This window comes from Strigops habroptila, chromosome 8, assembly GCF_004027225.2.
Source record: "Strigops habroptila isolate Jane chromosome 8, bStrHab1.2.pri, whole genome shotgun sequence".
Classification (NCBI taxonomy): Eukaryota; Metazoa; Chordata; class Aves; order Psittaciformes; family Psittacidae; genus Strigops; species Strigops habroptila.
The window spans coordinates 55,509,709-55,536,181 of record NC_044284.2 but is presented as its reverse complement, the minus strand read 5'-3'; the positions used below and the strand labels follow the sequence as shown (position 1 = coordinate 55,536,181).

At 37.4% G+C, this 26,473-nt stretch overlaps 1 protein-coding gene across 2 annotated transcripts in view; it reads left to right on the top strand.

Moving 5' to 3' along the window:
* AGBL4 (ATP/GTP binding protein like 4) overlaps window positions 1-26,473 on the top strand; it is a 956,884-nt gene that overhangs the window by 30,223 nt on the left and 900,188 nt on the right. For both annotated transcript variants that reach the window (XM_032920114.1, XM_032920113.1), the window contains one exon: window positions 20,366-20,490. In XM_032920114.1, coding sequence (XP_032776005.1) covers window positions 20,366-20,490 — 125 coding nt within the window. The remainder of the gene's footprint in view (window positions 1-20,365; window positions 20,491-26,473) is intronic.

Below are 26,473 nucleotides of genomic sequence, written 5' to 3'. Positions count from 1 at the left end.
ACTGAGCTGACTGCCACTTGTGTAGGCACAGTCAAATTAGACCGTATAGCAATGTCAGCACAGCCCCAATGTCTTGAGACTGGGTAGATGCTGAGATGGTTAGTTCGTTCCTGAGGTTTGCCCCATTACAGATACTTTGCTGTCAGAACACCGGAGCTGGCTAATTTGTGTCTGAGCTGGGCCAGGTGACATATGATGATGCACTTACTCCTCTGAAATGCATTGTAGATGTACTCCTTACCAAACAGGGAAAGGAACAGCAATATTATAATTAATGTATGCTTTCATCTGAAAAATAACATATGATAGCAAGCTGAAGCTTGACTCGTGGTTATTACTGCATGTATTTCCTGTGTCTCTTCTGTTTCAGTAGCTTCAGGATCGATCCATTCTCACTTATGCCAAACACTTGTCATCCTCTTACTCGATTGTTGCAATGCTATCCTGCCTGTTATTTCTCTTTCCTCTCTGCATTTTTGTAAATGTTATTGCTGAAGTATCTTCTTTTGTATGTTGAGAGAATGTTGAGCCCCGCTTGTTGAGCCTATACATTGAATACTATACCAAATTAAACCTTGTTATCTCTAGGGCTCTATGTTATCGGCCTTCCATTAGCATTTGTTTTGTTTTTCATTATTCCCATCTGTGTACTCTTCTTTATCCTTTTGGATTTAGTGATCCATTTATTTCCTTCCCTCATATTTGCATTTGCAATTTCATCAGTAAACATTTTTGTCCCTTTTTTCAGTCATGGTTTCCCATTTTTATGTGATTTCCTCTGCAAATACCCTTATTTATTTTATCTTGAAATATTTCTTTTATCACTCTTTCCAAATTATGTCTGTTTTGTTTTATTATTTTCCTTTTTTATTTCAAGGAACCAGGATCTGGAACTATTGTCCTGACGTTCAGTGATTATTTGTCCTTAATCAGTTTGCGTGTTCTTTTGGACAGGAAACACTTCTTACCAAAAACTTCAAGTGTGCACTTTAAATCTTTTCTCAAGCAGGGGGATCTATTCCACATGCCAAATATTCAATGCATGGTCCAGGGCCAGAATCAATGGAAAAATCTCTGCAAAACAACAATTTCTGTTGGCTTTGGGTCAGATCATAAGCTTGTGAAACTTCTTACGAATTAATAGTTATGTGGCAATTGGGAAAATGTTCTGGTTTTCAGAGGTCAGTAAGACTGCATGCTGGAAGAGAGATAATGGATAGATAGTATGAAAGTAAGAACATTCTGAGTGATTACAATCAAGTTCAATTGGAAGTGTCCATCCAGTATGTCTGTAGTGTAACAATCATTGTGACATCTAGATATTTCTTAGGATGTGCATACATGACTTCCAAGACCTCTAATTTTATTTTCTCTTTGGAATATTAGCCTAGTTAATAACAGTTTATGCTTATAATCTCTCACTGCAGGAGATCACGGTGTGCTTTACAAGGTGCTTTTGTTTTTATTTCATAGTTCAGAAATCTGAGGCTCACAGAAGTTAAAATCTTCAGTGTTATGCAGTAGAATCACCATTTGAAGCATTTTGACATTATCCTCTTTGAAGTACACTAATTGGATTTAAGCCCACCTTTGATTACTCTTTAAAATTGAACAAAGTATGTGTCATCCTGAATCACAGTGGATAAGACGGACTTTCCTTTTTTGGGATGGTTCAGCAGACATTATGAATAATAGATATTATTTCAGATATAACAATAACTGATATTATTTCAGCAGTACAGGAGAACTTAAATCCTGTTGGAAAAATTGCGTTTGGTTATCTCCACTGACTCAGACTAATGAAGAATGAACCAGCTGAGTAAAGAAAGGAGCAGGAAGAACAAGCATTATCTATCTTTTGCAACCTATTCAGTTTTGGCTGATTTAACCCAGATGAGGAGATAAGGAATATTGTGTGTTTTGAGAATACTGTAACAAGCTTTGTTAACTGATAATAATAACTGTTAAATTGTTGATTCATGTGAGAAAGAAAGAATGCTGAAATTAAAGTTATGTTACTATTATTTGGTAATAGCGATTTAGTCTTTATTATCTACATGGCTTCATAGTGATAGTGAATACAGATTAGTATATTTTAGCAAAACAAAATTCCAAAGAGTATGAATTAGAAAATGTGGAGAAAATTAAGTATAGGCTGATTAATGCAACCCAGGGTGATTTTAGTGTGTGATTTTAGATAATCCTTCAGGTTTCCTGATGTCCCCTATTATATTCTTATTTGTAAAAGAACTATTTTTGTTTATAAACTGATATTTACAGTACTTCTGCCATCCTAGCAAACTATAGGAAGGTGCCCACCTGTTCAGAATTAGAAGTCTCGGTATTTGCAATTCCTAGCTAGTAAACTATTTCCACCCTTCGAATAGATGTTGGGACTGCCATTTTTCTTGTCAATCTGGGATGTTCAAAAGCAAGAAGTCCTTCTGTTACTGACTTCTTTGCACATCAGCAGTATGACAGAAAGTCATCTTTCAGTCACAGAGTTCATGTGTTCATGTCAGTATGGCAAAAACATGAAAATGAAGACAAAGACTTTGTAAGTTCCTGGTTTTGAAGACTGGCTTTTGAAATTTGATTAAATCTAGTGACTTATATGAAGATATCTTTCATTTAAATTTTTTCACTATTAATAGTAACATTAAAAAATTGTTCTAATACATTAAATATCCAAAGTTTTGTTTCCAAGCAGATAAATAAAAGAAGTACATGTTATTAAAGAGCTAAATATTGTTCAACTTAGGAACCGTGAATAATCCTTTACTTCTTAAGGTGATAATTGTTTTGTTATGCAACTGCTTGTACAATGTTTCCTAATGTAGTAAATCTTTCTAATGCTTTTAAGAGAGAAAAAGATGTTTGTATGTCATAACGAATATGTTGTAAAGTGCATACATACAGATTCCAACTCAAAATTAACCTTGGATGTATTGAAAGAAGTAATTTTAATTAACCCTTTCATCTCACAGTTAATATGCATTTTGTGCTTAAGGGCTTATATTAATACCCCAGCAACTTCTTATATGAGAACGAAGTATTGTTTTTAAGAGAGATTTTGGTATAAAATGACCTTGCTCTGGATTCACTGACAGGGTGTACTATTAGAAGTACAATACAGCATATAACAGAAGTAGTGGGGCTTGTTGTTATTTTTAATTGAAAGGGTTTGATACCTCTTCGTGTTCTTAAATAAGGAGAGGTAAAGCAGAACCTTTCTTTAGAAATCCAGTTAGACTAATTTTGTACAGGAATAGTGCTGCTAAATGTGTGTGTACATTACTGCTTTTGAAGCCTCAAAAGCAACATTTGATCTATATAATTGACCAAGGTCACTTCATGTCCATGAGAAACAATAATACAGCTCAACAATCACTGTATCATGATTTAAGTACTAATTGCTTTAAAAATACTAGCTTGTTTTCTGGGTTTGTGAAATAACTTGTAAGAAGACTTTGTCTGGTTTGAAAATCTACATCTTCCTCTTAATGTTTTGGTTTTGCTCTTTTTGGAAAAATATGGTCCTACCAAAACCAGACCCATGATAGTAAATTAGATACAAAATAGATACAGTCAAATAAAAGAAAATTTAATGTTAATCCACTTAATTGGAATCTTAAATCGAGCTTAACTGGGCATCTTGGTAGGCTAGAAACTTCTGGATAGAAAAGAATTACTAGAAAAGCAGAAAAAGTAATGATGTGATGTGATTGACTTTGTCTATTAATACAGGAGCATCTCTGCAGACCATGCCTTTATATAGCCCAAACCTCCCACTTAGCTCACCATCCAAGGTTTTGCAAATAGCTTATTGACTCACATATGCCTCTGGCTATACCCTGCACTTCAGCCTATATATAGACATGAGTAATATGAGAATAATTGGTCTGCTCTGGTCTGAAGATTTCTTTCTTAATGGAGAATAAACATTACAAAGATCAATGCATCTCAGCTGAAGACGTGCTGAAGGGTTGAGATTATGTGCCTGCTCATGAGGGACAAGCTGAGATCTGTAAGACCAAGTGCTACTTGTCTTTCTTAACAGATGAGTGGCAATCAGACCTGCAGTGTGATGGAAAGACTCCAAACGAGAAGCTGAGAACATGCCTATGAATTGTGAGGCCACACTTCTTCTTTCAGAAGCTCTGGCTTTCTGATTAGCCTAGCTAGAAGGAGCTTGCTTGCTCCTGTTTCATAGATGTCGTCCTCCTGCCTCCATGTCTTACACCCTTCCACCCCTCTCTGGGTTCTCTGGCTCGTATTAATTGCCTGCTAATATAGCTGCAATCTTTATTAGAGCTGCAATCTTTATAAAGCTGTTTCTTCAAGATGTAATATTTCCCAGTTTGACAGTCGGAAGGCATTGGCTGTATTGATGCTCAGTTGGCAGAGGTGCTGGTTCTTTTTCCACTGTAGCAGCAGCATTTGGTTAAGAAGAAATGAGACTTAAAACAATAGTCATATTTCATAGGACTTTCAAAATCATTGTTTCCTCTGAGTTTTGTGTGTTGAAGATAAAGGTGAAAAGTAACAGCATAAGTAAAAGAGAAGGTATGAGATTTTGTTGGCATGAGGGAAAAGGGAAGATCTGAACTCCTTGGTTGCAAAGGCTCTCCTTTGGTATCCTCTCTATTTCATGAGGAGGTGTGAAGGAGCTGAGGTGTGAAGGCATGCTGAGAGGGGTCTACTTCTTATTATGAGTTGTTTGATTGACTGTAACACTTGAATTGTCCCTACATGGATACACAGTATGTGAGAATCAGAGAGGAACTTTGGAAGTGTCTTTTACAGTGTTGATTTGGTGGAGTTTTCTGTTTAAACCCATTGAAAGGATGTTACTTGTTTCATTTTTGCCCTGTCAAATGGAATGACAAAGCAAAATGGAACCATCTAGAGGGAGATTTTGCCCTCCATTGGGAACGGCTGAGCCTGCTCCAGAGTGAGATGCTTTCAGAGCACAGAGTGACACGGGCACATGAGGGCGAGGGTGCAGAAGGCAGGGAAGCTGGGACACCCAGAGACTGCAAAACTGTTGAGAAATACAAGGAGCAGAGACAGAGTTGGCCATGGAGGTGAGAGTGTTTTCCTGGGGCTCCAAGAGAGGCTTGTCTAGAATTTGTTGCAATTCTGGCAACTTCACTGAGTAGAAGACTAAAGGCAGTTGTGGGAAGAGTGTCTGATCGCAGGGACACAGTGGGCAGGGAGATCTGTTTTGATTTTTATTCCTTCTTACTTAGTCATTTTGAGTTTTCTTTATTTAAAAGCCAATTAATCTTGTTTCTTATAAAGCAGCCCTCCTGGTTTTTGTTTAAAAGCCTTGTTGGCTTTTTGGAATATTCACAAGAAAAAGATGTAGGCAGTACAATTTCAATAATATCTCTGTCTCAGATTCTCATCCCATCCATCTTAAATCTATTTTCTTTCTTTAATCACCTGCATGCCTTCCTCACAGTTCTCAGGCCTGGTTTGCTTATACAGTAGTTTGCAATTCACACTTTTTAGATACCTGTATGTCCGATAGGCAAGGCAAATTACATTTCTTTTGTGACTTAAGCACAGGTGGCTGTATCCAAGAGGACAATCACTTGTGTCCTCCCTATATTTTAACCAACCTGAGAAGTTTACTGTTAGTGAACTGAAGTATAAGATTGTAGAAGGATGGAGAAAATGCTTTTCTCTCTTTCTGTTACACTAATGCTTTTCAGTCTGTTGCTTAGCAGACCAATTTTCATGTCTCCTAAATATGTGGAATCAAATTACTTATGGTCATTGTGTAATTAATGTACCCTGAAATTCTGAGAACATATGACAGACATGTAACCAACCACTCCAGCCAAGCCATTACTTTGAAAGTAGTTTGGTGTTTATATGGCTGGAGACATGACTTTAATAGCTTGGTTCTGCAGTGAAGATGTTGTTAGAAAACAAATGCTCACAAAGGAAAGTTGCGCATTTTTGATGTACATAGCAATGTAGTCGAAGGTAGAAGTATATCCAGATGTCTACACATATATGTGTACTTTATGGGTATAATTGTGTGCTTTCATGAAAATTCCTGTTGGTATAGATGTAGCAGTTTTCCAAGTAACTCTCAGCTGATTAATATTTAAAATTAGCATTTAATGTTAAAATAATAAATTGAATTGTAAAACGTACATGTTCTAGAATACATACTGTCACTGCAGACTGCCTCCTCGGAACAGTCTTTCCCTCAAATCCTTACCTTGCCCTCTCCTTGTCCTCCACTCTCCTCATGTTTTAGACATCTTGTGTAGATGAAACCCTCACTGTGTGTTAACATGAGGAGTAAAATAATATGCTGATGGCTTGGATTCCTGTTGGTAGTCAGATGATCCCTGAGTAGAGAGAGTGATGTGCTGTCTCTCTTTCCATAAGTGTCCAAGGCTGAGGATTTTATTACATCTTTCAAAATATCTTTTTACTTTCATCTGAAAATGAAAATAAGTTGAGTGAAATCCAGTCAACATTTGAGGTGGGCTGCATGCTCACACCTATAAAATTAAACTTGGTTTCCTAAGGAGTTTTACCTGTTAAAACAATTTTTGTTCCTGCTTTATGAAAATTATCATATATGGCTTTTTTTTTTTGCCTTTTTTTTTTTTTTATTTCCTTTTCTTTTTTTCCTGCCACAGTTTGAAGTGAGAGCATTAAGTTAAATTAATTTGACTTTGGTTGGCAAACGGTAATAGCAGCACTTTAACAGCTGTTTGCTTTCCTGAATTGTCCTTGGTGCTGAAATTGCTTTTGTATCTAAACAGCAAAATGTGTTTATAGGGCTACAGAATATGGAGATAAATTTAGCCTGTCAAACAGATATTATTGGGGCTTTTTTGTGCTGTGTTTCTGGGAGTGGATCCTGACTATAGTGCTTTAATTCCAAGCTGTGTGTGTCTTTGGACATCTTACAGGACTGTTTGTGTAGCTCTTCTGTTTGATTTATGACCTTGCCTATATGGACTTCTGATCAGATTTTATTCTCATTTAGTGCAAGAGGGGCTAATTATGAAAGTGACAAAGATTCTTTCATTGTGTTAAATCTTTTTGAATGACAAAAGTGGGCTTTAAATTAAAATGAACTTTAACAAGGCATTTTCACACTGAAGTGATACACACTCTACCACTGATAGAGTAATTCATTTTCAACCCTTTCTGATTCTATAAACACATTGTCTCACAAGATCAGTAATTTTTTACCTCTCAGGCTAATGAAGAGTGGATGGTAGACCAATGAATTCTCGTTTTGCAGAACTGTTTTGACATTCTTAATTTTTTCTTAAATATCAAAGAAAGGACAAAGAGCTGTGATTTTATTGCATTAATATTAATAATCATTTATCTGCCAGAAAAACATTTAAATATCACTTGACATTTGCAGAGAAAGATTAATGTTTAATTTACTACAAACATAGAAATACTTTGAAATAAAAGGAAATGCTTCTGGATTTGTCAAAATGAAAAAAAAAAAGAAAGACCCAGCAAAATTAAGACAGACATTCAGATATAATAAAATATTCTAACCATAGCAGAAGACAAAAACATGTTGGTGCCATCTAAAATGTCAATATTTAAATTATCACTTCTGATTGAAAAAATAACACCAACTAGATAGATTTTTAAGGTCTAATTTAAGCTTTAGCTAAACAAAGATAAATGAGGGTAAGTAGTTTTCTGTTGCGTTCATGTGGATACAGTTAAGAAGGCCTGCTGTAAATTCTATCACTATTATAAAAACAAGCCAATGTTTTTATAATAGTTCTTTGGTACTACATAGTTGTATGTAGTACAGTGGAGTAAAGCTAGGACGTAAACATCATTGGTATTTCATAATTGTTAGTAAGACTGAAAGTCAAGGGCTTCCAGAACAGGCAGGTACTGGAGAAAAGGGAATTATTAAGGCACGGGAGTCAGGGAATTATAAAAGTGAAAATACAGGAAGAAGTGCCATTACCTACAGGAGGATCAAACCGCTGTGTAATAAAGATAAAAGTATGGAAATCACATTGTTCTACAAAAGCACATCAGACTAGGGAGTGCAGCAGAGCAGTAGGAGAACAGTGAAGTTGTGTATCAATCTAATGTGATAAAATGGCTAAAAATGTACCCAGGCTGCATGAAAGTCTATCTGTAAATTTTATCATGGAGATTATATTGTAAGATTTCACTTCGAGGCAATGAAATAATGGGATTAATGTACAGAATGAGAATAACATTTCTAGCCCCCAAACTGTTTTTGTGACTAGATTGATAATGGCATAGAGAACCAAATTCAGTTTCATAATAAACTAAAATAAGATTGTTTCTTGTGCAAAAGCTGTACATAGGACAGATATTATTCAGATCCAGTTTGTGTACTGAAAGTCTATCCTTACAGTACCATCATTCAAGGAAATTTTTGTATAAGGTGCAGAAGGAAAGTTTTAGCTATAAAATCAGTAATTTATTAGTTAAAGAAGGTTCTTCTTCAGGATCCATCTCAAAAAGCAAGATTCTTTTATAAGACAATACCTGGAACCTTTCCATTAATACTCTTTAATAAAAAAATAGCAAATTTATTTACAGCTCTGGTGACTTTGGAGAGGTCCTTGAGAATATATTTTAAGTATAGATCTTCAGACTGATTGAGTTTTAAAACAATTAATTTTCCGCAGCTGGCAGTTTGTAGTTATACTGTAGAAGGATTCCCCTGGAAAAATGGTGATTCTGTGTATCAGATACCAAACTAGGCCAAATGCAGAATTACAGCACTACTGTACAGTAATAAATCAACTGCAATGTCCTCACTCGTAGGATGAAATAACTGTTCTGCCTTTTGCATTACAAGAATTCTTAGGGTCTTTGCAAAATGATGACTATATTGAGTAGGAAGCATTACATAAGTAGTGTAATGTACTTAATAAACAGTATGCAGCTTTTAACATTTTTAACCATTTGCAATGTGTTGCTTGCACACCTATGATGTCTAAGCAGCAGGTAAATATGAGAATATCTTACATTAGAGGCTATAGGTATGAATAGATTTCAGTGCTGTACATTGAGCATCAGGCCCTGACACAGTAGTTATTTAGAGATATGCATCTCCCTGCTGCACACCAATAATGGTACATCCCACTGTGGTACTGTAGTTCATATTCCCTGAGTTGCTTTGGTGGTTGCTTCCATGGCTAAGGCTGCAGACGTTGTTATAATTTATTTATTAACTGATTAATTATTTAGTTAGGATAGCACCCATTATATGCTAAGTGACTTCCAAACAGAAATTTCCCCAAATGCTTTTCCTTTAAGAGCTTTGCTTTGAAAGATGTGATACATACACAGTCGTGAGATACCCATTTTGATAACATATACTTTATTAAAGAAAGCTGAGTTTCATGACACTAATGCAAAACCTCTCTGTATTCTGATTTTCCTTTAACAAAAGTTCACTGCCACGGATAAATAGGTGCCCATCTGTCATGGGAGGCCTTTGGGGAATTGATAAAGAAGGAGCAGAGAAACCAGTAGTCTGATGGTTTTTCTGGGGATTTGGTGGTTTTGGTGTAGTGGGTGTGCAATGGCCATCTTAGGGCCTGGGCCTCCGATTTTTAAGCATTCTTGACACTTCCCACCATCCAAGTTGATGCATTGCTACTTTACTGCTACCACTTTCTGTATTGACATGATTTTGTGATTTTTTTGAAGAATTTGTCCTGCAGTCTTGGGCTCAGCTGATATTTTTGTAATTCATAAGAATCTCACAGATGCACTAGGAGTCAAGAGACTGACTCCATTTTATTCATCCTTTACAGTTTCCCTACATAGTGAACACTGACATTTTATTCCTTACGGCTCCAGTTTTTAGATCCTTTAACTGAAAGCATCAGTATTTATTGATAAGGACAGTTTTGAAATAAGGCTGCAAGTGATTAAATATCAATCTTTTTTGATGAAAACTATTGAATTCCTCCAACAAGATTTTATTATATAATTTCTTTATACATATGTAAGCCTGCTTTTTGCACAATCATATTTGTCATATATTGGGATATTTGTTGCTTGTTTATTGTGCTGTTTTGCTCATGGTGGTTTTTGAGCAATGATGATCACTAAACCTTTCGGATTACCTGCTGCTGTTTTTCATTGTGCTCTAAGTCGGGATCACCATTAAGACTGCTTCTCTTAATGAACATAAAACCACAGAAAATATTTCAGTTCTTTTAGTTGCTTGCATTGTCTTTCCAGATGATATTTACTCTTCTGGATTATCTTTAAAGGAAAGTTGCAAGTGATGTAAGTAGGTGGCCTTTGGGATTAACACGATAGAACTTTAAAATTACTTAGGTTGGGAAGTCTGTAATAGAATCATAGAATCATAGAATCGTAAGGGTTGGAAAGGACCTTAAGATCATCTAGTTCCAACCCCCCTGCCATGGGCAGGGACACCTTGCCCTAAACCATGTGGTCCAAGGCTCTGTCCAACCTGGCCTTGAACACCGCCAGGGATGGAGCATCCACAACCTCCCTGGGCAACCCATTCCAGTGCTTCACCACCCTCACTGTAAAGAACTTCTTCCTTATAGCTAATCTAAACTTCCCCTGTTTAAGTTTGAACCCATTACCCCTTGTCCTACCACTACAGTCCCTAAGGAAGAGTCCCTCCCCAGCATCCTTGTAGACCCCCTTCAGATACTGGAAGGCTGCTCTGAGGTCTCCACGCAGCCTTCTCTTCTCCAGGCTGAACAGCCCCAACTTTCTCAGCCTGTCTTCATACAGGAGGTGCTCCAGCCCTCTTATCATCCTCGTGGCCCTCCTCTGGACTCACTCCAACAGCTCCATGTGCTTTTTATGTTGAGGACACCAGAAGTGTACGCAGTGCTCCAAGTGAGGTCTCACAAGAGCAGAGTAGAGGGGCAGGACCACCTCCTTTGACCTGCTGGTCACGCTTCTTTTGATGCAGCCCAGGATACGGTTGGCTTTCTGGGCTGCAAGTGCACACTGCCGGCTCATGTTAAGCTTCTCGTCAACCAACACCCCCAAGTCCTTTTCTGCAGGGCTGCTCTGAATCTCTTCTCCGCCCAACCTGTAGCAGTGCCTGGGATTGCCCCGACCCAGGTGTAGGACCTTGCACTTGGCTTGGTTAAACTTCATAAGGTTGGCATCGGCCCACCTCACAAGCATGTCAAGGTCCCTCTGGATGGCATCCCTTCCCTCCAGCATATCGACCGAACCACACAGCTTGGTGTCGTCGGCAAACTTGCTGAGGGTGCACTCCATCCCACTGTCCATGTCGCCAACAAAGATGTTGAACAGGACCGGTCCCAACACCGATCCCTGAGGGACACCACTCGTTACAGGTTTCCAACTGGACATCGAGCCATTTACCACAACTCTTTGCGTGCGGCCATCAAGCCAGTTTTTTATCCACTGAGTGGTCCATCTATCAAATTGATGTTTCTCCAATTTAGAGACAAGGATGTCATGTGGGACAGTGTCGAACGCTTTGCACAAGTCCAGGTAGATGACGTCAACTGCTCTGCCCCTGTCCATCAGTTCCGTGGCTCCATCATAGAAGGCCACCAAATTGGTCAGGCAGGATTTCCCCTTAGTGAAGCCATGTTGGCTGTCACCAACCACCTCGTTGTTTTTCATGTGCCTTAGCATGTTTTCCAGGAGAAACTGTTCCAAGATTTTGCCAGGCACAGAGGTGAGACTGACTGGTCTGTAGTTTCCCGGGTCTTCCACCTTCCCCTTCTTGAAAATGGGGGTTATATTACCCTTCTTCCAGTCATCGGGAACTTCACGTGATTACCAGGATTTTTCGAATATGATGGATAGTATCCTCATTGCAGGAGAAGCCTCAAAAATACTGCTTAATAAATTTTAATCCCTGTATTCCCCTTTGCCCCTTGCTCAGATATCACTCAAACAACAGTGACCAAGAAATGTATTTGTTTCTGAAAGGATGAAATCCTAAAGCTATCCATTGGTGTCTCTGTCCACACTACTAAAATATGAGAATCCTTTCATAGCTGTTTTTAATAAAATAAATCACAAGATTTCCCCCCAACTTTCTTGTTTTCTTTATATTCAAGTAATAAATTTAAGCTAGTTTATGTCTCTTTCCTTTTTCAACCAGTTCTTTCTTAAAGGTTTCCAAGTCCCTTAATTTTCTGTGTGGAAGACAATTCTTTGGCTCACTTAAAAGTGGCCTTCTACCTTCTTCGCTTCATTCAGAGGACAGTCCCAAAGCTTTCTGCTAATCTAATGATTCAGATTAGCTACTGTGGGTGATAAATTCTGTGGGTGATAAACTCTGATATAGACAAAAGTTTTAATTTATAAAAGTCCTGTGGGTGCTTTAGTCTAGGCCACACTGTTCATTAATATTTCTGCTATTTAACTCAATACAAAGGAATTGTAGATTTATTCATTACACTTGTTTGGGGTCGCTGAGAAACAGTAACTGTGATTCCAGATACTATGGGCAGAATGCCCTCAGGAGATGGGTCTAGTGCACTTTTTTTACATTGCTTGTGAGGAAAAATACTGGAAAAAGTGGAGCTCAGACTGTAATGCTGAAAAAGGTGCCAAAAATGAGATTGTGCTCTCATCGTTATGAGTTAGGGGCAACACCATTAAAATAAATATTGTTACTCCAAAAGAAATAGTGTAGTTGGAAAGGATAAGAATGTTTGAAGTTTTGGATTCACTACTCTTCTCCGTATTGTTGCTGAATCATTTGATGTTGAAACAAACAAACAAATGGAGACCCAGACCTCTTACATTCCCAAAAGATCAATACAATTAATTTTAATACTATATTCATAGATAAACAAGAAAAATGTAAAAGCTAGAACTTTCATGTGCCGTCAGTCACAATTAGATTTTATCACATTGTCTAAATACAATAAAAACTCAATCAGAATCGCTCAGCCTCTGTAAGTTATGCAGTAATACATACAGTTCAGTTGCCCTTCCCAGTGACGGGAGCTGGCCTCTTACCAGTTGCTGGTAGCAGCTAAAAGATATTTATTGTTCCTGTACTATCTTTTTCACAAAAGCTACTGATTTACTGTCCTTTGGATGTCACTATTGATTGATAAGAATTTAAACCATGATGGAAAGTCAACAATTTCAACTTGCTTAATTGAAGAGGGAGGATAGAAAAGAGACTACAAGTAAAGTGTGAAGCATCCAGCTTCTCGGGCTATGTACTTTTGAAATGCTTTGCCTATTTGATAGTCGAACATATTTCAAAGGCGATTTGGATTTTGACTGAAAGCAGAGTCACGACCGTTGCTATTGTTTTAAGTGAAACATCAGGTTCTTGAAAGAATTCTACATTGTTGAAGAGTACTGGCGTTTTTTTCAGAAACACTGATTTAACTGTAGCAGTGTTGTATATGTGGGTTTTATGGTACTGTCTTTTTAATCAAATCATGTGCTTTGCAGTTTCAAGAATTTTGCTTTGACATATGCTTTGGGCAGGAGTCCAGGATATGGTGCAAAACCAGCCACAGGTTGTCAGAGATCATCACTATTTCATTAGGGGCTTTTTTCTTATTTAAAAATCAAATGCTACTTAGAATTTGTTTAGGACTTCTCATCGAACTCTTTTCACAGACAAAGACCATAAAGCCAGTGGAAATTTACAACTGATATTCTTCGATACACTCCTTTCAGAAGATATCTAATCTTTCACTCAAGAGAAGTTTTTACAGATCTCAGTCCCTGTAGCTCCTGTTCCATTTAAAATGTATCAATAGAATTTCTTTGCTTTATCATCTCAGTGTGTTTTATGATCTTTAAGGATGAATTCCATAAAGGGTATTCCATATTCTGCATTTCACCTTATTTTGTGAAATACAGAGTTGCGTGAAAATATAGATTAATACTGTTTGGCTATCTCAGACTTGATCCCAGGTTCAACTGGTGAAAATGATGTATATTCCAATCTGTTCCGTGGTTGTTTTTGTTTAAAGAATTTGTATAGATTGAAATGCAGCTGCAAGTGTATTAGTGATTTTCTATTGCTTTCTTGTCAAGATTTTTATTGTGTGGATGAAAAATAGCATTTCAAAACCTGGCAGCATATTGACAAAAACAGAAGAGCACTTTGTGTAATTCTCCTTTGAAAAACTACCTCTTTTAGAGACACAGATTGCCTCAGCTACTTCCATTCATATGTATCTTGATCAATAGATTTATTGATAGCTTTTAGCCAAGACTTAATTCTTTTTTTCTCCTCAGTTCACCATGGCGCTCACTTTTCTGAATTAAGAAACTAGAATTAGGCTTCTATAAGCAAGGCATACAATATGCAAGTGCTCTAGGTGTAAAAGGAGGCATTTGACCTTTTGTTGCTAATCTGTGACAGGTGCAGGCTATTTTCTTCCAAATGGTGTTAATTTTCATGTGCAAATCCACCCCCTGAAACCTGCATTCTATATATCCACCACCGGGGAATTGGTGGTCATCATGAGTACTGTAATGGACAGCTGAGAGGGATAATCACTGATATTTCAGCACATTTATGCTTGCGACTCAGTCGGTTTTAGTGCACTTCTGTTTTCACTGCTTATTAGGGAGGCTGAAGTTAGTTATTCATTGGTGGACAAAAAAAAGTCTCTGAGAAAGTTCATGTGCAGGGAACAGCACATTGTTACAAATTAGTTTCCTTTACCATTTCTGGCAAACTCATTACAAAGTAATCGCGCCCCGCGCTGAAGTGCACTTCCTCTGGGACCAATAACTGTAAATAAGCAGGGCTGCAAGCTGGCTGATAAGTTGTTGTTCTGAAGATAACGGTCCTTTTTAGCAGAGTGTTTGACCTTTTTCTTTATATTGCCTGAGGCTTGTCTAAGACCCTCAAGGTCTATTTTTCATCTTAAAATTCTCTGTAGGAAAGCACAATGTGTGGTTTAAGAAGATTTTAGGATTGCCTAACATATCTATATTTTCTTTTCTAGCGTTTTTATGATAATTGTTAGAATGCTTAGTAAGTTTAGCCAGCATTTTCTTAAGCAGGTTTTCTTTCTTTGTGCAAAGTACACTTTTTATTGATGCAGGAAGCAACATACATTAATATTTTATGAGGACTAAGTGTATGTTGCATGATTAATAAAATAGTAACATTGGGTTTTTTTCGGACTTTTAAAGAAACTTGAAACGTGCTATTGACCCTTTCCACTCTCCAATTTTGAGTGTGTTGCACTAAACATTACTCTATAAAGCAATTTCAGCAAATATAATTAAGAATTTCAGCTTGAATGATTAAAGAAAAGTATGTCTCTTCTTTTCTCAATATGCTAAGAGTATTGAACAGAACTGTGACTGAAAATGGAGCATGTCTTAAAACCCCAAGGCTAATTGGAAGTCAGTTGATAGACACTTGGGAATTTGATTTGTTCCCATTCCCATCAGTTAAAAAAGATCTGTGCCCATATTTCTGTAAAGTAAAATAATAATAGGAAAAAACCCAAACTCCTGCAACTAACTTCAGAGTGCATAGGAGAAGAAGTCCATAATGTTTTGTAAAGTGCTAGCTACTCTCATAAAATGCTTATTTTACTTTAGGATTTGGTCAGAAAGCCACTGGACAACCAGATGTGCACCCAAACTATAAAATATGTACATACATATATATATATAAAATTAAACAAGAATTGTCTTAGAATGTCAATAAGTTCAGATCTCACCGCTCATGTTGTTGGACTTTTTTCCCTTGCAGATTGCATCACTCTGTCAGTTCATTAATTTTACATGTACCTTAAACAACATTCTTAATATCTTATGTTGTATAATGTTAACCCCCAAATATAAAGCTAGTCACAAATTATGGAGTGAGGATGCTTTAAAAAATGTTGTATTATCTTGTAGATACAACTTCTGCATTTATTGAATGGAGTGGTGATGATTTTGTGCGGGCATGAACCCGAAGTAAAGCAAAGCAAAGCAAAGCAAAGCAAAGCAAAGCAAAGCTTATGTTTTAGTAGTGTGAGACTTTTTTCTTTGATTTTAAAAGAACGTACTTAAGCAATGTGGTGATGAACAGACTTACTGATATCACAAGTTACCAGACTAGCAATGTACACAGAATAAAAACTGCACGGGAAGTGTTTCACAGTAGTTGTATCGAGACTGAAAACTATTGATAGTTTCATTACACAAACCTGGTGCTATCTGGCTTTCTCTTAAATTTAATATCATTTCAGCACAGCAACTGTCCACCTCAAGTACTGCAGAGCAGAGGGTTTGTATTGCATGATTGCACAGACCTTCCTGTGACACAGGAGGAACTTTCCATCTAACCATTCATTACAGTCTTCTCTCTTGCTATACATTTAACAAAAAAGAAAAGAGAAATCTTAAGGAATCTTATAAAGCTATTAAAAAATAAAAGCCATTTAGAAAATAAAATGTTTATTTTCAACGTTAAAATATTAAAATGGTATAATAGTTATAGTGTAATCAGTGTTTTAACTCCTGTTTTATAGTTTCTAATGCATTTCATTGTGTTACTTGTCGTATTGGAATATAATTCTCACTCATTAGAATAAATCTATTTCCCATGATTACAGCAGTGCGAAGGCAGTACGTAAAATTGTTAGCTTTGCTTATGAGATTAAGGTTGGGAAGTTTTTATCCTTTCTTGGACACCAAAAAATGTTTTTCAGTGGCATTATCAGTTTTCTACAAAGCACCTCTTACAGTGAGGAAATGTTTTGTTCTTACACTTCTAGGCTTCTTTGTACCAAAACTTCTGTCTTGTTTAATGACATTGCTATGTGGGTTGAAATTAGGCTGACAGATTGTGAGCAAAAGCTCTGATATTACAAACGATAGTCTATTGAGCACTATGAACTTGTTGAATTGGTTACTGAAGGCATTAGTGTTTGGTCCAGCCTATTCAACAGCTAGAGACAGAGAAGAAATAGTGTGCTAATGAAACGTACAAATGATACTGAACTGCAAATGACTGCAGGTGACTATGGCAGCTGACGTGTACCTTGAAGGAGCCTGGTAACAGGCTGTTCTATAGGCAAAAAGTAGTAAAGTGAGATACAATTCACCAAAGGAGATAATGCTGCACTAAAAGGGGGTGAGTATTCAAATCAAGTATTACAGATGAAGAGAGAAAACAGTGTCATGAGTCCCAGGGAATTGTGCACACAATGATTAAATTGTTAAAGGTTCTGCTAGTTTTGAGATAGGTATATAGGATTTGCAGAGCAGACTGGCTTGGAGGGGTTCCACCATACCAGCTCTTCACCATCAGTGATTTCACTGACATCAGTACATGACATCCAGTACTAGTTTAGGGGTACTATGGGCTCTGTAAGGTAGTTCTGAGTGGGCCATCTGTCCCCCATACAGTTCAGATTAGTTTGATGTTGAAAAAGAAGCTGAAATGGGCAATAGGTCAGGAATCAAGCTCTCATTTTGCTCTGTCTTTACTTACTCAATAATCTTCTTGTTTCCTACGCCTTGCAGTGAAATGTTTTAATGATCTGTGAACTTAAAATATAAATTTAATTGCTTCTGTGTCCTTCTTTGGAAGAAATTCAATCAAAATCTGCACCTCTGGTTTGTGCTGTAGATAACTTAATCCATATCTGAAATTGCTGGGATCACTGAGAGGCATGTATACCTAGTAGTTTACATGCTGGACCTAGTCCACAGTCTGTGTTCATCCAGTCTGCTGCCTTAATCTTAGAAGATCCACCAGAATCACATGTACAACTCAGGTTGAAGTGACTTGGGGTGTCTACACACTAAACTTTGTCCAGAGAGAGCTTTTAAACTGTGACCTGTGAGGCAACTGAAATCCAGCCTATGGGGTTGAACACATTGGACCACATAAATTCGGAAATAAATGAGGAATATTGTCATATGTGCACAACATTTAATGAAAAATACAGTAAAAGTCATTAAATTAAAAGTATTATGATACAATAGCTTGATTTTACATTCTTATTTACATTGGACAATAATGCGTAGGAAATAATAGCTTACATTAAGCTCTGAGTTCTGTTGGTGTAAATGATAGTGGTGGGTTTGACCCCTGTGGCAGAAAGTGCACTTAGGTGTGTAGGGGACTTGACTTAACCTGAAGCCTGGGTTGATCATGGCTGGCTGCTAAATGCCCATTCAACCGCCCTGTCACTCGCCCTCCTCAACAGGATGGGGGGAGAAAGTAAGATGAAGAAGCTCCTGGGTCGAGATAAAGACAGGGAGATGGCTCACCAATTGCCATCACAGGCAAAACAGACTTGACTGGGCGAAAACTGATTATTTCCAGTTAAAATAGGTTTGGATAGTAAGAAGCAAAGGGAAATTAAAACAACACATTCCCCCCACCCTTCCCTGTTCCCAGGACCAACTCCACTCCCCCCACAGCAAGCAGCGCAGGGGAACGGGAGGCTGCGGTCAGTCTGTAACCATTCCTCTCTGCCATTCCTCCCTCCTCACACTGTTCCCTTGCTCCAGCCTGGGTTCTTCCCATGGGCTGCAGTTCCTGCCAGGAGAGCCTGCTCCAGAGTGAGTCCTGCATGGGGCCTGGTCCTTTGGGAAATACCCATCTGCTCCCGCCTCTTCCCACAGGACACCAGTGCCCGGAGCACCCCTTCCCTCCTCCTCCAACCCTGCTTCTCCTCAGACTCCCTCACTCCTCTGCCTGTGGTGGTTTTACCCTTCATTAAACACATCATCACTGAAGTGCCACCACCTTTGCTGAGGGGCTCGGCTGTGCCCTGTGGTGGGGCTGTTGTGGTGCCGGCTCCAACCGGCTGCAACCGGTTGCCTCTCCTCAGAGCTCAGCCCTGCCGGCACCTGGGCACAGACACCCGATATGGCAAATGACATGATTTATATTTGGCAGAGGTATTCTAGCTGTAAAATATTGCTTTTTAGGGTTTTTTTGTGGGGTTCCCCCCCCCCCCCCCAATATTTCATATGCCAAATGTATCCTTCAGGCAAGTGTTTAGGAACAGATTGTTAGCATGAAGAAGTTTTCTGCAGAGGGAATCAGGGAAGAGAATTTTCGCCTCAAAAGAAGAATGTGGGTAGGAAAGTACAGGATAACATTAAAAAGAAGGAAGATTAAAAATGTTCAATTAGTAAAGCCAGAAACCATTTAGGATAAGGAAGAAATCCTGCAAATATATTGATGAACAGGGTTGAAAATGGGGTTTTTTTCTGCTTTCTCACCCCAGCGCAGCAGATTAGCCATTTTGAGACTTGTGTTCATATGTGTTACCAATGACCAGTCACATTGACTGAAATGGACTTGCTGAGGGGAAAACTGTTTAGCTCAAATAGCACTATAAATAACTATTCGAAACCAACAGTATCTATCCAACCCCAAAATATATATCTAAACCTCAAAATCTGTCTGAAACCATAAAATCAGGTTTTCAGTGCTATTTTTTTAACAGGTATAATATAGCATGTGAGCTAAAGCATAGCCCTGTCTTACAAGACCTGAGGAGATGGGTTTTGGATTAGACCGAGAAAATGTGAAGTCTTATTTTTGCAGTATAGAAATGAAATGGACAGTCAAAACCCTGTCTTTAAAAATCTTGGCACACTTCAAAGGAAAAATGCCAATTTAGCAATTTAAAAGCACTTAGCAAGTTTTCCCAGTGCTGAACTTCATTTCTATAGCTAGGGTGGTTGCTTGCTAAATAATGCCATAGGGGACAATGTAGCTCTGACTATATTTAAAAATATTATTCCATGAAATTCACCAGGAAAAAGCTGAAGCGAAATCTTACAGCCTCGTTTGTGTCTTTGGAAGGAGGTGATAGTGGCTGCAGATAGAAAATTATTAAGGCAGCTTTTGAACCACAAAGAAGGTGAAGACTGGCCCATTTATGGGGAGAGGGATGGTCAGAGCTCCAGACAGAGGGACCAGGTGGAAATTCTGGGATTCTTTCATTTTAGAGGTGCTTTAACATGAGCAGCAAATGGAAAGAAAGAAATCCATACAGGTGGGGGCTAAAAGAGGTGCAGAGACATTATCAGAAAAGGGGCGGGGGGGGGGGAAGGAAGGAAACAAAAAGATGTTAGGATACTTAACCAGAATACTCAGATAAGAGAAGACAAAAAGTCAATTTGATCAAATAATAAAAATCCAAATTGTCTTCTTTTTGGTGTATTCATATGCATGTAGCTCACTGGTATATATTTTATTTTGTGACTATGATTAATTCTTTTAATAATAATTCTGAACTGTTAGAAGGCTTATTATACTGATATATCTTAATCAACAGAGGTAGAAGGTTTTACATTTTTTCTCAGTGTAGTTCCAGTCATTCATTAAAATTCATTCTTTTTCATATGTTCTTGGTAGGTAACCTTGGACGGGTGGACCACATCACAGAGTTCGAGTATGACCTGTTCATTAGACCAGATACGTGTAACCCACGCTTTCGAGTTTGGTTCAACTTCACTGTTGAAAATGTAAAAGAATCACAGGTAAGTGATACTAAACTAGATTGCATGATCACTTTAAAAATTGCTTACTCCAGAATATAATTTGTTAAATAAAAAAAGATGACATCCAGCATTTGTAACTACAAATTTGCTGTAAAATATATTTTTGTTCTTTGAATTTATATAAGTAAAAGTAGGTTTCAACATGACTGGGTATCACCATGTTTTTCAGCTATCTAAGACAGGAAGTAATTACAAAGATAACATTTACCATCTAACAGGAGTTGTATTAGTAAGGTCTGCTGTATGTTTCTGTTAATATATACAAACCAAATATAGCTGTTAATACATGAAAAAGAAGTCCATCATAGCTGTTCAAGTATTATCACTCATTTAATACATGTAGAACAATGCATTACTCTAGTGATGTGTAGTAGGAGTTGCCTGCCAATGTGTCTCTTGTGAAAGAGATTTGAATGTGAAACAACTTGATAGGCAACTATATTACCTGCTTTTAAATAATGTTCCTTTGCAGTAAAAATATCGCATGAGAAAGAAACTTCCTTGCTCTATTTTTTCACTTATCTTTAAGGAAAAAAAAGAAGTTATGTACTAACTTTCACTTTGACAAATCAAGAAAGATTTAATTCCACTTTTCACACCCACCTTGTGTTTTATTCTGGTGTTCTGTCTTAGTTTATCATAATCAGACTGTCATTTTCACTTAATGGAAAGAAAACATATTTAGTAAGAGAAAAAACTGCAGAGGCTTGATATTGGTATTCCTACGAGACTAATATCTTAATACCCACCACTGTACCATTCCTGTTACAACTAGAAATCATGAAATTGTTTATCTATTTTCCTGGAGCCTGATACTTTATCAGACAGACCCTTTCCCCTGCTGTGCCTTACTCAACTATGATCAAATTATATAGTCATGAGATGAATGGGAATCTGTCTCAAGGAGGCAAAGAGATCTGGTAGAAAGATACAATATATATCTAGTGCTTACAGGATATTTGTTTTCATGGTTGTCTACATGAAAGAGAATGGTTTCACTATTAAGTTTGACTTGTGAGGTCTGTTTTTATAATGTGTGTTCCTATAATCTTTTTTTCATCTCTCCAATTTCCGTTAAAATGAGACCTGCATGAACGTAATCTAGTCTGGAACCTAGATTTTTTAGGTCTTTGTACTAGAGGACACTGGCAGTATTAGTCATTGCAGCTCAGCTATATTAAATGAATGTTAGAAATTGCTGCATCAAACATACTGTGTAATCTGGTTTGTGCATTTTGATTATATTCTTTTATGTTTTACTAGAAAATAACGAGGAAACTCATACCATGCAGTATTGCTTTAAAATGTTGCACTAATACACAGGTAACTTTGATCACTTTATGTGGAAAAGTAGATATTTTAATGAGTCTGTATAAATAATTACCTGTATAATATTATATTTATTTTTGATGTATCATATAGGTGATGTGGGACAAAGGCAGATCTAGGTCTGGTTTCATCCATTTAAATGAGGACTCAAAAGGAGTAGCTGCTTTTATTACTTTTATACATCATCTATATTACATTTCATTCTCACTGTTCTTCATCCTTCCACTTCAAACTCTTACACAACTTTATTTGCTTAGATTTGAAAATATGTTGAAGATTTTCTTCTCATTGTATCTCCAGTTTTGCGTGATGTTTCACAGTAAAGCCTTTACAAAGAAATTCATTTCAATAGTATCATGAAAAAACAAGAAACCTCCTTTCATTACCTGAATTAGAAATCATCCCTTCTGTTTTTCTCCTGTTGCATCAGACCAATCATTGACACCCAGCAGTGGACAAATGGATTAAGAAGTGAGCGAAGAAGATACAGTGTAAAAACAACAGCCATACAAATTCTAGGAACACAGAATTGTACTGTATGTACTCACGCTTTAGATTTCAGTTCTACTACTGGATAGTAGTGCAGTTTTTACAATATGTTTAGTGCAGTATTTTGTTATTAATGCAGTGATAGATAAAAGACCTACTAGACATTCCTTTCAATCTCACCATCCATGCATTATTTTTCTCTAGAGAACTGAACAGTTTTTTTACATTCCAGTTTTAATTTTCGTAAGCCATGGAGCTTCAACTTCCTATGTCTCAAAACTGTTCTATAGAGTCATCTCACAGCATTGCTTCATTTTTAGCCTAAAGCTTTCCTTTATTTAATCCCACTATTCCCAGTTGCAATTCTGCTTAGTAATAGCTCCTCATGGTACAAATAAATCCTCATCATCCTTGGCTAACATTTATATTTCTGTAAATTATAACATTCCTCATCATTTGTGTCTTAACCTAGCTATCATGTTTGGTTCTTTCAGCCCTATATCCAATAGAGCACTTTGTCTTTAAGTGTTTAAGTATTTTTCGGCTTTGGGGCTTTTGGACTTTCATCATAAATGAAAGCGTGACCAGCAGATCGAAGGAGGTGATCCTGCCCCTCTGCTCTCATGAGACCCCACTTGGAGCACTGTGTACAGTTCTGGTGCCCTCAATGTAAGAAGGGCATGAAGGTGTTGGAGCAAGTCCAGAGGAGGCCACGAGGATGATAAGGGGCTGCAACACCTCCTGTATGAAGAGAGGCTGAGAAAATTGGGGTTGTTCAGCCTGGAGAAGAGAAGGCTGCATGGAGACCTCATAGCAGCCTTCCAGTATCTGAAGGGGGCCTACAGAAATGCTGGAGAGGAACTCTTCATCAGGGACTGTAGGGGTAGGACAAGGGCTAATGGGTTTAAGCTTAGACAGGGGAAGTTCAGGTTAGATTTAAGGAAGAAGTTCTTTACTGTGAGGGTGGTGAGGCACTGGAATAGGTTGCCCAAAGAAGTGGTAAATGGTCCATCCCTGGCAGGTTGGACATGAGCCTTGGGCAACATGGTCTAGTGGAAGGTGTCCCTGTCCATGACAGGGGGTTTGGAACTAGATGATCTTAAGGTTCTTTCCAACCCAAACCATTCTATGATTCTATAAGTGAATCCGTCCAGCCCTTTGATAATTAGCCTGGATTTCCAAGGACACAAAGCTTATATGATCACACTGCCTCCTTGCTAGCCTAGGTTTTTGCGTGGCTGTTGATCTTTCTCCTCTCCTTTCTCCTTCCATAGCTTTTTAACTCTTGCGCAGTTTCAGCACCCCTGGACAGGAATTCCTGTAAGTTTTAGGAAAGCGTGCTGCCAAAAGGGCAAGAGACCCATTAGTGTTCCCACAGGCAGACAGGCTATACTATGAGATCATTTCTTATTAAACATCAGAGAATCCACAGAGGAGATGCCAAGGAGAAAGTATTCGTTGGAATTTGCATTTTTAAGATACCAGAGAATCCAACCATGAAATCCAAATCCATAGCACTTAGTAGTTTTGCTTCTTGCAGAACTTCTTTTTTTTATTATTATTATTCCTCTTCCATTTCCTTCAATATCTTCCTTATAGTGTGGAACTAAAATTTAATGGACAATTCTGAGTATACTAACATCCCAACTTGCAGAGAAGGGACTGTAGTCCCTTTGCTCCGTTTCTGTCTTGGTATAGACAGCTGAAAATTGTAGCAGCCTTTTGTTGCTGAATCACTATGGAAACTCATGCCCAGTGTGTTTTTCACTATGATACAGAAGTCTATTTCAGAATTATTGCTTCCTTCTTCCTGTTAGGTATGTCTTAGGTTACTGTTGTGCTTCAGTAACAAGGGCAGGTAACAGAGCTAAGTTCTGTAGCACAGCAGGGAAAGCCCTTATCTTTTCAGAATTATTTTTAGAATTTTATGATAAACTTGGGATTTTTTTGATGTTCACTTCCCTATGTTACAGTAGAACCAGTAGGCTATTGTTTTTTATTTAGAAGTTGGTAAATTAACTTATTCCTCCTTATGACTTGGACTTCTATATCAGACATTTTATGTTGTTAGTTTTATTTTATACTTTTTCAGCAAGGAAAACATCAAAAGAAAGAGCTAATGGCTAATATTTATAGGAAAAAAGGACCATCGTATAAAATACCTGTAAGATGTAAAATTTGGTCTTTTGGTCTCTTTACATGGTTTTTGACTTGTGAGTCCATTGATAAGATCTGAGCTGTGGATTTTTTTTCTCATTTGTTCAGTGAATTCAGTTAACACCAATATTGGGAAAAAACCCAAACGCAAACAAAAAGAAGCTGATATATATAAGGACTATAATCATGCAATGACTACACTTACGATAACCATGAAAGAGAGAATGAAGGAAATAATAGGATTTGCTGTGGAACACATGGTCTCATGGGCAAAGCCTCCAATTTCTTTGTGGATATACATGTCCCAGGCTGCCGTCTATATCTGGATAATGCACTTTATTGGGCAGGGTTTGTTTCCTATTAACTTCAGCCATGGCCCTTACAACACTGTCTGCAATTTGGCTAAATTCCTTCTCTGTGCAACCAGAAATTGGGTGAACAAATGTCATCTCCAAATTGCATTGCAAGTATTTATAAATAGACAGTGCTTCAGGTGCATGATTACTTCTGAACTAGAATGTCTTTAAAGGTGTTAGTAGCAACAGTGATTCATTTGAGATTTGGAGAAAAAAAAGAAATGTGCGTATGTACGATAAATTATAAGAATATGCTAGTTTACCAATATTGGAGGACTTTAGAGGTGAAAAGAATGATTATTTCTCTTGGGGCTGTAGCCCGAAATTCTAAAGTAGCTGACGCTCACTGTTCCAGACACTGTAGCCACACTAGAAAAAGAATCTCTGTCCTGGAAAATAAAAGATAGGAGTTGCATACAACAAAAGTGCTGAAACTATTAAAAATATCTGTGATGCTTTCAGTTACTCTAACAAATGGCAGCCATATTATACCAATCAATAATGCACATCCAGGCCACATGGTATATTCTGTATGTGTATGTACCCTGAACAACTCTGCTGTGATGAATCATGTTCAGAAATGGTATTTTCACTGAGATTAAAAAAAGAATTTCCAACAGAAGGGGTTTCCTAATAGTGCCAAATTTTGTTCTGTAAGTGTTGATAAACACATTTGGAGTTCTGCATCACAAAGGTACTGACAAAATATACCAAAAAAGATAGAGGAGAAGAATGGGTATTTGGCAGCTATGATTTGATCATTACTTACAGTTAATAAATCAATCCAGATTGAGGTTAAAATCAAAGAACCAAATGTTATTTACTTCAAAGACATTCTCCCTGTTACATCAGTTGCAGTTGGATTGAGGCTAGAATTTTGACTCAAGATTCTTTTGTTTTTTTCTTATGTATGGATCAGGATGAAGGATAGCCTGTACTTATGAAGGAATTTAAACAGGATGCCAAGGACAGATAGATAATATCATAGCGGGACATTATTATGAATGCATGGAGCTCTCATTATACAGTTTTCTCTTTTTTTTTTTTTCTGCACTGTTTTGTCAAATAAAAAAGGCTGTAAAATATCTGTTGTCTTTAATGGAATAGTTTTTCAGCAACTATTTATTATTGGAATTAGATTTTACAGTTTGCTCAGGACTCTTATTACTATCTTAAAACAATGCAATGATCCTTAGTGGACAACTGTTTGTGATGCTTCAGCTGTGATTGTATAAAGGTATGAATGATATGTGTATAGGGAGAGATAATGTCTTTTATTATACCAGTTGATACATTTTGGAGGAACAGGGGGAAAGAAAAGAAAAACAGGCATGATTTAAGGTACTCAACCTCTTTTCCTGGCATAAGAACTCATTGTGCAGTTAATTCCTTCAGAAGCTGCCTCCAAAGTGAGATGGAGTAAAGATGACATCAATAGCAGTCTACAGTTGGAAACAGGCTACCCGTTTACTTTTTTCTTCTTAAGCAGACATTCTTCATTCTACTGTCATTTGATGATATGTTACTGGTATCAAGATGCATTATAACATCTTACAGTCTTTCCAGTTTATCTTTTTAGAAGACAGCTATTTTCTTTACTGCTCATCAAAGGCTATATTGCATTTACCTGG